Source organism: Cupressus sempervirens, chromosome 1 (assembly GCF_028749045.1).
Source record: "Cupressus sempervirens isolate cs-2001-9-10 chromosome 1, ASM2874904v1, whole genome shotgun sequence".
Classification (NCBI taxonomy): domain Eukaryota; kingdom Viridiplantae; phylum Streptophyta; class Pinopsida; order Cupressales; family Cupressaceae; genus Cupressus; species Cupressus sempervirens.
The window spans coordinates 517,165,441-517,180,497 of NC_143118.1; the positions used below are offsets into that span (position 1 = coordinate 517,165,441).

Here is a 15,057-nt window from a genome sequence, read left to right on the forward strand (position 1 = left end):
AGGCTATATAAAAACTTGATAAATAAGAGGCTATTCAAAAGCGATTAAAAAGGCATGTCAAAAGTTATTAAATAAAGGCTATTAAAAAAAAATGATTATAAAACTAAATTAGATAAAAGCTATACAAAGCTATTAAAAGTTATGAAAAGAATGCGAATCTCACACGAATATTCGCCAATACAAAGAGGAAATGATAAAAAAAAGAAATGAGAAAAATGTTATTAAAAAAAAAATGTACTCACAAGTTTTAATTAATGCGACCGCTGCAAAATGAAGGGTTTGAGCGTTAAACAAAAGGAAATAGAGGAAAAAAATCCTCGGCACGCATCACGATTGAGCGTTTAAAAAATCCCACAACTACCAAAGCAATCAAACATGATGTGGGAGGTCGCGGATTTGAATAAGAGACAAGCCAAAACAATAATGGATCTGCCAACGAAAGGAATAAAATCTACTAAATAACCATCCAGGGCAGCAAAAAAAATGTGAACAAGGGAGGAGCAGAGGAGAAAATTATGGCTCACGCTACAGATTAAGACTCATGCACAGAAACAGATGTAGCAAGAGACAGACTCAACAAACCAATGTGGAACGGCAGAAGAAAAATGTTATAAACAAAACACTCAAGCCATAGCAGGAGGAAATCGGAGCTGACCACCAAAAAAGAAACAATTATACCATGAGAGAAACGATAGAGAGTAGGTGAGCTAGGTCAAGAACGGCAGACGAAATGAAAAATAGCTGCAAGAAAACAAGCCTCCAAAGACAAAAAAACTCCCAATATCACTTGGTATAATGGTAACCCAAAAAGAACTTCGATATACAAAACCCTTAATTAAAAAAATGCAGGCAAAGGAAACCCTAGGTAAGATTCCCCGTGGCACTGTAGATCGTCACCTCTGTATGAGAAGAATATAAAGGCTGCTGAAGACAAAAGGTACCCGCAGAAAAACAAGGAAAGATGCAAAAAGGAGAGGGAATACAAAAAAGAAAGAGAATCGAAAAAGGGAAGATAGAATTGGAAATGAGATGCAAAAAAAATTATTTAAGATCTCATAAATTTAAAATATATAATTTCAAAAAATATATATATAAAAAATAGATTAAAATCTATTTTAAAGTTAAAACAAATTAGGAAGAATTTTAGATTAAAAAAATGGGGGAAAATTTAAAATTTCAAAAAGATAAATAGATTTGAAATTATTGTATGAATGATAAAAAAAAGAAAAAAACACTCTTAAGATTATTTAGGTATACCCTACAAATTTTTTAATTAAATGATGATAATTAATCTACAAGATTACACAATTAAATGCTACTCTTCCACATACACTAGAATAAATATAGAGAATATTTTAAAATTAAAAAATTGCACAATTATAATAAATGAGTGCTATGTATTTGTTTTGGCGACACGCCTTCCAAAACAAGAGCAAAAAAAAATTAAAAATTTTGATAGGAAAACTCTTTGGTAGCAAGCCTTCCAAAGAGGGTTAGAAAAAAAATGATAAAAGATGATAAAATAAAACCTACACACACAAGATGTTAGGATGAGCAAAAACAACACAAACTTCTTCTCTCAATAGCATCTCCAAATAAGGTGTGCTCCAATGAATGGCAACCTTCAACACAAAACTTAAAACAAGGATTTGTAACCAAGCTCTAATACCATGTAAGAAACGAAAAGATAGAGCAAGGAACGAAAACAATTCAAGTAAGTTAAGTGTGAAACAATGTTACCATGAGATAAGCAAAATCCAAGAGCATACACCAAGATGGTTCAACAATGGAGACAAGAATTTATAAGGGAAAAGCAAAGAAAACCCCTTGTGAGTATTATGAATGAAGGCAAATGCCTAGAGAAGAGAGAGTGTGTGTGTTGAGGCAAAATAGCTCAATACAATAACATCAAAGTGATGTGTAGAGAAGAAAGAAAGAGGAGCATCTCTTCTAAAGAGATGAGAAAGGAGTTGCATGTGTTCGCATGTGTAACTCCCATTTCTATGAATGTCACATTCATAATAGGTGTGTGCAAAGTGTCAAGATTCTCTTAAGGAGGATAAACTAAATTCTTTAATAAAGGAATTATAAAAATGAGTTGTCCTCACATGTGGAATAAAGGACAAATAATGACATGTCCTCCACATGTGTACAATAGGACAAACTACATTTAGGGATCCTTGGAATATCCCAATTAAATACATCCAAGGAAAGATTAACCTTTCTAACAGTCCACAAGTGGTGTATTCAAAGATGGAAGCTAAAAGGGAGTGTCCTATTTATATTCAAGTGGCATCTTGCTATTTAAGTTTACTACGGCTAAAGATTTGGTGATGGTCCTCTGAAGCACGTGTTCTTATGGGAAGCACAATCTATCTTTGGCTAACTGGAGGTTTGGCTTTGATCTTACCACATAATTATGTTAGTAAGATTGCTTGGTCTCCCAAGTGAATTTTGGGATGAAAAAGCTTATAAATGGATTGGTAACTCCTTTGGTCATTATGTGTCAACTAACACAATTACTCTACAAAAATCAAGACTTATATTTGCTAGATTTTGTGTTAATGTTGTTGTGAACAAGCTCCTCCCTAACTTGTTTATCCTCTACATGAAATTGGGGAAAAAGTCCTAGGTCGTTGTGTATGAAAATGCAAGTTTGCACTGCTAGAGATGCTTTAAATTTGGGCTAAAATAGATAGATTTCTTCCAATAATGAGGCAGCTATGGATAGGATTTGACATATAGTTGTTGTTAAAAATAGGGCTATATAGAAAGCAATCCTAAAGAGTCTAGGGGATCCATTCAAAAATTGTAAGGACCAGTTCATGCTAATCCTAACATTCTTGTGATGTCTATAGCCATCACCATGCATGCTTAATAACAAAGATAATATAGCAAGGCTTTGCAAGGAGCTCTAAATTGAGGAAATTTTGATAGATCCATATAGGGTCATCGTTAACATAAGGAATAACATAACTATCCCATGACCATGAAGTTATGGAGTCTTAATGATTTGAAATCACCTAGTTACTACCTATCTAATCCTTTTCTCGAAAGATATGGAGTGTTTTTGGGCGCAACGACCAGTCATTAAAAGAAACATGAAGTTCCTAATGACTTTCTTTGAGGTAATAACTCTCAATGATAAGAATTGGTTGGAGGAGTATTTTGAAGCTAAGGTTGTGGCTCAAGATGCAACCAATACTAGTGGCATTAAGGATCTTAGGGAGGTTGTTCACATACATGGCTAATGAGAGTTGGGTATCCTTTAGAAAAAATATTTTTGCAATTAAAACTGGTGGTATAATTTCTATAAGACAATGGCATTATAAATTTTAAACTTAGTTATATTTCATAGTTGTCTTGAAACTAGAACTAATGTAATATAACTTTGGTTAAGGAATTTATAAGGTAAAGGCTTACCTCTTAAAACATACAATCATTTTGCTCACTCTTCCTCTGACAAGTTTTAGGCTCCTCTTCGATGAGGCTTTAAATACTCTTAGCAGCTTAGGGTTTTTCAATTTTGTTAGCTCAAAACGACTTAGCATGGCATAGTTATATTAATTTAGACAAGTTATCGCTTTGTTTTTACCTTGTATTTTTCTCAACTAGACTTCATATTAATACATTAGCATACTTTAACATATCATGTATGGATTTGCTTCCTTTCACAAAAGTGATTAATTTGAAATCTTGCGATATCAATTCTAACAAGGGTGGGTAAATCTTTTTATGTTCTCAATAAGTGTTTATTTCAACTTCATAGCCACCTAGATCCCTCTGGAAAGGATAACTAGGGTATTGTCAATTATTAAGTTAGGATAACTAGCTAGTATAAACTCATTTTGCAAGAAAATTACTTCTATGGCTATGAAAGTTGGGTAATTTTGCATTCTATTATTTAAATATCCATCACTAAAGCTATGTTCTCATTTTACATAAGAAGTATTTGAATTTGCCAAATGTGTATATGGACACAAATGGTGTATATATAAATAGTTATATTCTAGATATTTTAATCTACCCTAGTCAATGACTTCATTTAATAAAAGGAATGGATTAATTAGAGTTTTTTTTCATCAATACATTTTGATCTTACTAATGATATTAATTAATAACAATTATTTATATATGAATTAATATGATATTTCAAGACTTTAATTCAAGAATCAAAGGTAGTAAGGTAAAAGTATATTTCTTTTTGTAATCATACCAGATTAACTTCAACATTAATCTATGGGTCAAGTGTTGTAGAGAAATTTGGATGCAAATATCTAGATAAATAAAGCTTCATTGGGAAGCAAGAGATGGATTATTTTGGTTCTAACATTGATGAAGAAATGACCTGAGAAAGGAGGCAGTGTAGCTTATCATGTTTTTAATGTTGTGTTATCAAATGGTAAACCTATAAGATGTTCCTTTGTTGTAAACATCTAGCCAAATGAAAATGGACAGCCAAGTGAGATAATTCTTCAAAATGACATGTAATTTGTAGTTGTATTACGGACTACATGAGTCCTAGACTAGACCAAAGGTTTTCTTTATTTTATTTCCCTGCCAATGCCTGCATTGAACAAAGTTTGAATTTGTATTTTCTCATTACATATTAATAAAATAATATTTGGGCATCAACCTTTTATCCTTCTTAACCTTTTGGCACAACAAATTATAATATATCTCTAGATGCAAAGAAAATGATTGTAGTTATGGAACATGACGGTTATGGATGGGTAGGTTAATATCACTTCATCTTAAAAATCCACAAGGTTTTCCATGAGATTTATTAAATTAAATATCCTAAAAAGTATCATACCAAGGTGCAATCCAAAATCAATGTCTACTATCGAAATGAAACAATAGCTTACTGCAATTCACAAATTTACAAATTTACAATATTGTTAAATCAAATTAGTGATTTAATATAAATTAATTCAAAAGAAACCATTTACACTACTCAAAATATTAATTCAAAAAAAGACATTCAAAACCATAAAGTAACATTGATCATTTTTTAAAATACCTGTCATTAAACACCACCATATTATTGGACATTTTTCATGCATCATCAAACAATTAATGGCATTGTATACTACTGTCCATCCATGTCCTTCGATTCAAGTATAACCAAGTATGGTCTGTTAAATGTCATTTTTCGATACTTTCATATCCATCCTAAATAGCTTGCCACACACCCTAAAATACAGAAGCACTTATAAAAAGTTAACAATTGAACAATTCTGCTAATCACTGCAAAGAAAAATTAAGCATTGTGTGTCAAGTGTTTTATGCATATGGTAAGAACTTAAAGACTACCATTTTGTAACTGCTATAAGAGAAAACAATAATTGAACCACGTCTGCTAATAACTTCAAAGGAAAATTGCTCATTTGTTCTCAATGTTCTAATGGTACACACTCGAGTATCATAATTGTGTCTGCAAAAGGAAATAATACAAAACCACAATAGAACAAGTCATCTAATCATTTCAAAGAGAAATTGCTCATTGGGTGTCAATGGTATTATGAATATGGTATGATGTAAAATATTCCATTTTGTGTCTGCAAAAGAAAACTCAACAAAAATTTAGCGAATCACATCACGAAAAATTGCTCCTTTATGAATATGGTACGAACTAAATTATTAACATTTTGTGTCTACAACAGAAAACATTGGCAAAACCACCGGTCACTTCAGAATGAAGTGTGCTTTGCACAATGTTTTATGGATGGAGAAATTGTCGCTATCTATCCCCAATTTTGTGTCCCTGGTCTTTGAACGTAATAGTGTTTGTTTTCCACTCCCAGTCATGATGTATTAATTTTATTATGTGCACTAGTAATGGATATGTAAACTCGTAGCAGTCAAATGACTGGATGGTAGTTGAGTAAAAGCCGTAAAATTCTGATTCAATGAAAAACACCTCACATTTTTACAATTAATTTGGAATTCAATTTTAAGTATTGAAGATGACAGTATGATGAGAGGAAAAAAAAATCTAACCTTACAAAAACAAGGTATAAATGCTCCAAAATATAATAGATTCGATCAACCTTAATCTAGAGAGACGACACTGCGAATACATATCATATTACAGAAGAGGTCTCTTCGAGAGGGAAAAGCAGAGGAAAATTAACCCAAAAATATATATTTCAATGTATGCTGCCTATATCTGAATCATGCCTATTCTACAAAAAAATTATCCGCCATAATTGCCTCAGAATTTCACTTGGCATTCACCAACCCTACATCAAAAATTGGCCATGCATAACCTCAGAATTTCACCTGACATTCACCAACTCTACATCAAAAACTAGCCAGGCATTTCCTGGTATTTCACCTGCTCCTGCTGCTCCATACCTGCATGATGCAGAAAATACTCAGACCAAGTTTCTTTACATTTCCCTATCCCAGCAAAAGTTATGCAGTATAAAATACAACAGAAAATATCCAAAGTAAATGGAGTCTTCCATACCCCATTGCTGGAGGTATAGTGAGTCTTCTTTTGTCGCCAACACGCATTCCTGCCAATGGACACAAAAATAATTTGCTTGACTGTGACAAAGTAATTTGCTAACTAGAATGAAGAAGATAAATGCAGTACTGAACTTACCCTTAACACCAACATCCCATCCACTTATCACATCTCCCACTCCTGAAAAAATATCAAAAGCAATAGTGTTACAAGAATGTAAATCCTTGAGTGCATGCACCTAAACAAGTGGATGTAAATTTTACCTTTGGCAACTGCAAAGAAAAGCCAAATTGAGGTCTCTACAAATTATCCAAGCAGGACCCACGGATTGCAAATGGGCTCCTAAAGACTTAACTCATTGGGCCAGCATATTCAGTACAGATTCCAGAAGTTACAAACACAAACATATCAAACATTCACAGGGTCACTTAATAATTGCCTTGCAATCCCGCATATTGAACCATAAATTGGATCAGCTATGCTGCTCCCCAGTGCATCAGCAAATGGATTTAAATGAGATGCTCTCAAACTGCTTCTGTGTGGCAGTTTGATCACCATAACATGTGCAATAAACAACCTATGAATCTTTCAAATTGTAAAGCTATTTTTTTTTGTTCTTATTCCTAGAATGTTGAGAAATGCAAAGTCAATCATAATTTTTTTTGTGGGGGGGTGGTGGGAGGGGGGAAATTCTAGTCAATCCCTTCATAAACATTATTTCCATTGAGCTGTGCTATCTCAAAAGCAACAAAATCCTATAAATGACTCCATAAAACTTAGCAAATGTAAGAACCATAAGTTTAGGAGAATAGATAATTGCATACTTGTTCGTATCATTTCATTAACTATCCTAAAAGAACCCCATGCAGTTAGAAGCAATGTCATATGGTTCATGAAGCGAATTTGTAGAAAACCAGAAAATTATTTTGTATTCGTCTTAAAACTTGTACAAAAATGAAAAAAGGCGTTAGGATTTTTTATTTTACTATATTTTCAGTTAGACTTTTTCAGAGTAAAAATGTATTGGAAGCTTTCTTGTTCATTCTGAAGATCTGAAGTGCAGCATGCAGGAGTGTTGGTTTAGTGTTAAGCCTTGATGTTTAATGTCCACCCTTACCAAAATTGCTTGTCCCCAAGCAATGCCAAATTTACTGAAATCGTTGAATATGAATAGCTTATGTTGTACAACTCTAATATTAACCAAAGCATTGAAAATTGAGAAGCTATGATGTCAATTCATAATTTTGGGCTCACTATACTTCGTCTCATTCTAGCTCTACCAAAATATAGAACCAAACATGGAGCATACACTTGAAAGCACCAATATGAATAGCTTATGTTGTACAACTCTAATATTAACCAAAGTATTGAAAATTGAGAAGCTATGACCTAACGCATATTTTTGGGCTCACTATACTTCGTCTTATTCTAGCTCAACCAAAATATAGAACCAAACATGGAGTATACACTTGAAAGCACGAGGTATACACATGAACATATGAAGACATAAAGCATACACAAAGTATACACATGAAAATATGTAAACACAAAGCATACACACCAATATATGCATCATTAGACTCTTCTTGATGATTAGAACGCATTTATTGATTTATCTTTACCCTACAGGTTGGCAGGATCAACACTTTGAAGTTTGAAACAACTCACAATGTCCCTTTCTGGGATCACCTTCCTTTTCACCCTAAATTCACAAATCTAAAAACAAAAAAACAGCCAAATATAGTTAAAGATATAATACCCACCAGAGAATAAGATGAGATAAGCTTCTTTTGGGGAACCAAATTAGATAATAATATGATTATAATACATGTAATACATCTATTTCTACAATTAAGAGAGAAATACACTTCTAGCACATAAATCTCGTGGGCTTAACCATAATGAGAATTGAAATAGGAGGGACTTGAGATGTCCTAAATTTCTCCAGCCCTGGGCCTAAAAGTGGAAACATTATCCCCTGTTGGCCTCATGCGGACAGCCGTGCTCATTAGGCAGCATACCTAGTGGAGCTTGTACAATCTTCCCCTTCATCATGTTGTTCTCCTCTTCTCTTTTATGGTTGAGGATCCCTTTCTTGGTCACCTCAATAACCAACCCATATAGGTTGAGAGGGAAGATTGCAATAGGGTGCCCTTAACACAACCCTAGGCCAAGAGCGGAATCCTTGTCCCCCATTGGCCTCATGCAGTCCTTAACCGATCTCATGAGGTGGTTTACCTAGTGAGGCCTCAAAAGTTACCCTCCTTGCACTTTCTTTCCTTTCCCTAATATGGTTGATTGTTGTAGGTCTATGATATTGCCAATTGTATATATATAAACATGCATTTAATTGCTTATGTTTATATAAGCATTGCTTAATATGGCTGATTATTATAAGCATAAGAAGTCGAGTTTGGATCCTAGAGCTCAGGTCCGGATTCGAACCAAGTCCACTTCAGGTCCAAGCAGGGTCCATGTAGGGGACTACCAAGCACGGACCCGGGTGGAACCACATTCCCCAACAAGGACCCTGCCCAAACCCACCGTGAACCTGAGCGAATCTGGACAGACCCAAGGGAATCCACACATACCCGCGGCCTGTGGGGCCAAAAAAGTGACTTTAAAAACATTAAAAAAAACCGTTTGACCCTTGAAGGGCATTAAACATTTGTCATATCTCATTATGTTTAAAACTTTATTTATCTATCAATCTATGAACTAGTTTATGTTTTGAAATTTCATTTTGCTATTTAGTAATTCAATGATTGATTTTCTTTACAATCATGAACATAGATTAATGAGTGAGTATTTAATGTTTATCTTTGACATTTGGCATTGATCAGTGATCAAGTACCATTGATATATTTGTACAATGAAATGAATTAGTAAGTTATTTTTACAATTATGCATGTTTCTCCTTTTTTCTTTTTTTTGCATATATATATATATATATATGGAGAGAGAGAGAGAGAGAGAGAGAGAGAGAGTCACAAACCCACCCACGAACCCAAATGGGGAAAAATATTTTGCCCGAACCTAGGAACCCAAACCCGAAACCCAAATCCGTCCCCAAATCGGCAACTTAGTTATAAGCAGTGTTACACCAGTACAGGGGTACTTCGGGATGGCAAGACGCCGGGGCGAGTTTTCGAGACGCGGGGAAAATGGGTCTCATTTTCAAGATGGTGGGGGGATGGTCAGGGGACAGCGGCAAGGGGACGACAGGCTAGAGAGGAGTGTTGTATAGTATACATATAGAACTTGAAATGCTAGTTATGAAATGAAGCTTCAGTAGTTCACTTGAACATATCAAACTAAAATACTTGAACATAGCAAAATGTCAACATGAAGTAGAACCATTGACATTCAACATAGTAACATATTACATATCCAATAATAACATTCAAAAATCAAAATTCAAATAGAAATTCAAGTACACATCCCAGCAGCAGCCTGGTTGTGGAATGGCGGAGGTGGGGGTGCTTGGGTACTCAAGTGCCCGGTGCAAGGACATCTCGAGGACGGGTACTTCAAGGTTTGGGAGGGGGGTGCGAGTCTCCGGGTTACACTGGTTATAAGCATATGATATTGTCAATTGTATAGATATAAATATGCATTTACTAGCATATAGATATATTAAAGATGATGTCTGTGAAATATATTGGCATTCACATCCCATTCAATTATGCACAAGGACTACAATTATTCCTTCATACCACTATGACTGAAGGTGTTATTACAACTTGTTCTACTGTAAATGCAATACTGTGATTTCATTATTATCTCTGCTGCTTATTTTATGTATTTCTGCTGCCTTTTCCGCTCATTGAATGAATGATTGATTGATTGAATGAATTCCTTTGATTTGATGATTCAAGGGGTTGGTGAGTTATGATTAAGTAATCACGAATAGATGACTGAGGAGTGCTGACATAATGTTCACTAGCTTGATATATTGGTGGATGATTGAAATAATGTTGATTTGATAGATAATGTCTGATAGTTGAATAGTATGTCTTCTTACTCTCAACATAGAGTAAAGATAGATGTGGATTTATGATTGTTTGTTTGACCTTGCTGTTTGATTTCCTGGGAATTTAATGATTGATGGATGAAGGATGATGATTGAAAAATCATTCAATGCTTGGAATGAAATCTCCTTTATAGTTTATCAGTGAAAGGGTCACCACGTCATAAGAAATGAGTCATCATTTTTCATTGTTGCTTTTGAGAAAAATGTATTATTCGCCAAAATTGATTGCCTTTGGTTGTGCTCAATGGAACCCTAACCTTTTTAATATCTTCCAATGTGAGGAAGAGCCACACCTCTACATTATGGCTGCACTTTGCAATGGTCACAACCTTTCCCAATTACTACTCATTGGAACAATCACAACCCTTCCTCATTTTTTAACCTTTGAAAGAGTCACAGCCCTTAATAATTGTCCCTCTCTGAACAGTCACAACCCTTCATAATTACCACCCTTTCTAAGAGTGGCAACCCTTCATAACTACAACGCTTTGCAAGACTTGCAACCTTTCATCATTGATGCACTTTGAAAGAGTCCCTTTGTTATTTTCATCCCATTCCTTTCTTCTATTTCCAATCGTTCTTTAATTTCCACACATCCCTTTTTCTTTCTCCTACATATCCAAATTCAAACAAACTATTCTCTCTTTTATATTTTATTTTGGAGGAGACACAACTCCTCATTACTAATCTCTTGATCTTTGATTAAAATTTAATTGTGATTATATTATATTATATTTTATTGAAAGCAGGAAATATTTTCCACATAAATGTGATATTAGTAATAAGATTTAACTGTGTAATTTCTGAGTCAGCTCATTGACCCACATTTCATGATAGTAATATCACAAATATTAATTATTTATGTATTTGCTTTTTAGTTTAATTTAATTTTTACTTGTTATTAAATCTTATTTCAGAAAGGGGACATTATATCTCTGCCAAACACTAACATGAATATGGTGACATAAGTTGGAAGAATAGGAAGCACGCATAGGGGATTGGCAGCAATGCAAATACAAGTTTCTGAAGTCCCCTTAACAGTGTAGTAATTTACTAATTACTAAATTTACCTAGGCCTATTCAACATATTCAAATGCACAAACTTTTCTCTATGAGTTTTCTCTAATGGTAAAACATTCACAGTAGACTAGACACCAATTAACAGCATATTAACCAAATCAAGTAAGACTTAAAAGAAAACAAATAATAGTCTTGCAACAATCAAATCTTTGATACCAATATCTACTATCAAAATTATTAATTCAGGAAAAAAAGATTACTCACCTAAGCGAAATTTAAATGGTTTCCTGCCAATATTGGAGTCAAATATTTTCCCGTTCTTCTTCAACTTCCCTGTATAATACACTGACACCTAAACATGAAAAAAAAGGCCAGTTATTGTAGTACTTTCTACAAGTTGGAACATATTGACAATGACATATTTCACAAAACTTGGATTTTATACCTTATTTCCTGGAACGGCCTTCTTGCCATCTGGCTTCCCCATTGACAGTTCCTCAATAACAAGGCCATTGGGGAAGGTCCTCACATTGTTACCACGTTCCATCTCTTCTTCCATTTTGTCTGATGGTACCGACATTTTCTCAATCTCTTCCAATAAACCATTGTTGGCATTTTCACTGATACCTTCCAGTTCACTTTTGATAGCCTTCATTTTTAACTTCTTCTTTTTCTTTTTGGACAATTTACCTTCTTCTGGAACATCTGGAGCCGTTAATTCAGAAGGATCAGTTGCGTCTACAAAATTCCTGAAATGATATCAATTCACCTATCAGGCAACTTAAATTGATTTGAAACCAACAAAAAAATCAAACTTATTATTAGCATTTGTATACCCTTCTATCACTTGAGCTTTTGGCACTGGTTCTGCCTGGCTATTTTCATTTCTCTTCCTTTTCATTCGAATGGGAAAACCGTCTCCATCTTCACTTTCAGATATGTGATTTATCTCCTCAATCAGTTTCTGATTCGATTCATTCTTGTTGACATTGCTGATGGATTTAGAGTCACCTATAGCCCCATTTACTGCATATATTGCTTTCTGCTGCTCCTCGTCTTTCTTTTTCTTTTTCATGGTATCTTTAGTGTGCTCTTTTGAAATTTCTTCATCCTCTATCTCCTCAATTCTAACTGAGACAAAATAAAATAAGGAGGTCAATAGTATGCCTGAGGGAATCGCTTTCCAGGGTAAAGGCTTATCACTCATTCTGGAAAAAGAATAGAATATTTTAAATGTATACAATATCTCATCTTTGTAGGATTGATTAAGAAAGATATGTAATATTGATAAAAGTAAAGGACCACAAAAGCAATACTGAGGTATACACAATAATGTTGATAAAAGCACCTCAGCAATAAGAAATTGCATTTCTAGCATTGCAAAACAAAAGTGAACCCACAACTGTCTTAGATGCCAATAACATTTCTCACTAAGTTTTATGATTTATCAACTTCCTAACACAAGCTTTCCATCTACCACATTTAGATCATATACACAAGCTTTTCGTCTATCACAGTTAGATCATATACACAAGCTTTTCAATTAACACAAGCTTTTGATCTTCTGTAAGGGTATAGTTAGACCGTCTTCCTCACACAACCTTTTCATCTATAACAGTTAGATCTAATACAGGCCAATTCATGCTCACATTTGGGTTGATGGTCAAATTTGATATAGGACAAAAAATATGCGTGAAATCAAGGTTGAATCAAGCACAACAAGCATGAAAATTTTGGGCACTGAAATGAGGTCTAACTAAGGTCAACAGTTGTATAGGTATACAATTTAGGACACTACAAATAGAAATCTCCAATTTAACATTTTCATTTGTCAAATTTTGTTTATTATTCAAGTACTTACAACTATAGTATTTAGCCTTGAAAATTTACTATTTTACTAATTTGCCAAAGTTTAATTTGAAATGTAATCAACATACATCTTTTTATAACTAGTTTTTCAAATACATACAAGGGTTGTCCTAAATCACTCGATACAATGGGCAATCATCAAGAGTAAGCGGCAGGAGGTAATCCAAAGGGGAGTGATAAGACATGTCTAAGTCTTGAAGGGAGGACCAAGATAAGTAGAAGGTTCCTTGCCCTCCCAAATCATCTTGTCAAGCCCTTCGACGAATGAAACTGCCTCTTTTGTAGATTTGAACCTAACAAAGGAATAATCTTGGAGGTACATGTTTTCTAAATATTTGGGTATATAGAATTTAATAATCTCACCAAATTTCCTGCAGAAATTAAAAATCTTCTTCATTTTGCTAGGTAAGAGAGGTTTTACTTTTACTTTTACATAAACATTGAATAACTTCCATTTGCAATAGCTATCTATAGGAGCTTGGAAGACAATGGGAAAGCAATCCTATAAAATATGGATGATGATTACTGCAAATTTTAGCTTCCTTCCCAAAATAGTCTGATAATGTTTTTTTGTTAACATAAGGAACAGATAAAGACTCAAGCCCTAAAATATGTTCCAAAAACCAAATCAAGAAGGCAATTTGAAATGAAGAACTGAAAGATGATTTTCTGAAGGAACATATGCAATTCTTGAAGGAGAAACCCTCCATGACTTGCCCTAAACCAAGTAATAGAACCTTGGTGTCTTTTTGGTAGCTTTTCTGTTGGTTGCTTTCAGCTTTCCCTGTGCTTTGTTTGCTAATCTACTTTGTAGCCAAATTCTACGGCATTTTTGGGATAGGAACAGAGGGATAGCCCAGGACCAGTGCACCCGAGTCAAAAACCTAAAGCACCCGGTGCGCACACGCACCCAGTGTGGGTGTGGCACACACTCGAGTACCCCCGCTGGCCGAAAATGCGCCGCCTCACTTCGGCCGCACCCGTCGAGCACCCAGGTGGTTGGTAGGTGCTCGGGTGCATCACGGGTGCTCGGGTGTGGGGATGCTCCCAGGGTGCTCGCTGGGTGCGGCTGGCTGAATGGCCCAAATAGTTTTTTAAAAAATATTCTTTTCTTTTCTTTTTTAATTTGTTTTTTATGCATGCTTAAAGAGCACTTGGGATGATTCCATTCTCATTATTGACATTTTGTCATTTTGTTGATTGTACTCACTTTGATATGGCTACGATACATTATTTCATTTCACTGTTTCATGCTACTCAGCTCATTGTCAACATGAGCATCCTTATGATATATCATATATGATGTTCATATTTGAACAATGAATTTTGAATCTTGCATCTTGAACTAAGTTAATTTGTTAAATGGTCATTGGTAATGGTTATGAAGTTTAAAGTTTGAACTTATGGTTTGTGAATCACATTTCAATTTTTTCTACTCAACTATATTTGGTATGTTATATAATATATTGAAGTATCATTTTATAATTAGCATTTTCAGTCATATATATTATATATTATGCAACCACCTCCCCCTCCTCCCCTCCCCCTTCCACCCACCATCCCCAAATTGAGGCCATTTTTTTCTTGCACCCAAAACTCATCCTGACGTCCTCCTGCACCGCCGCACCCCCACGCCGGGGTAACACTGCCCAGGACAAAT

The 15,057-nt window shown here is 34.6% G+C and overlaps 1 protein-coding gene across 1 annotated transcript in view; it reads right to left on the bottom strand.

The window, feature by feature from the left end:
- Positions 1–5,883: 5,883 nt before the first annotated feature.
- LOC149578505 (peptidyl-prolyl cis-trans isomerase FKBP53-like) overlaps positions 5,884–15,057 on the bottom strand; it is a 51,096-nt gene continuing 41,922 nt past the window's right edge. Inside the window, exons 5-10 of the mRNA XM_089829528.1 lie at positions 12,365–12,659; positions 11,974–12,277; positions 11,793–11,880; positions 6,614–6,655; positions 6,476–6,524; positions 5,884–6,360 (exon numbers count right to left, since the gene is read on the bottom strand). Of these exons, the coding sequence (XP_089685654.1) occupies positions 6,282–6,360; positions 6,476–6,524; positions 6,614–6,655; positions 11,793–11,880; positions 11,974–12,277; positions 12,365–12,659 (857 nt within the window). The 3' untranslated portion in view covers positions 5,884–6,281. The remainder of the gene's footprint in view (positions 6,361–6,475; positions 6,525–6,613; positions 6,656–11,792; positions 11,881–11,973; positions 12,278–12,364; positions 12,660–15,057) is intronic.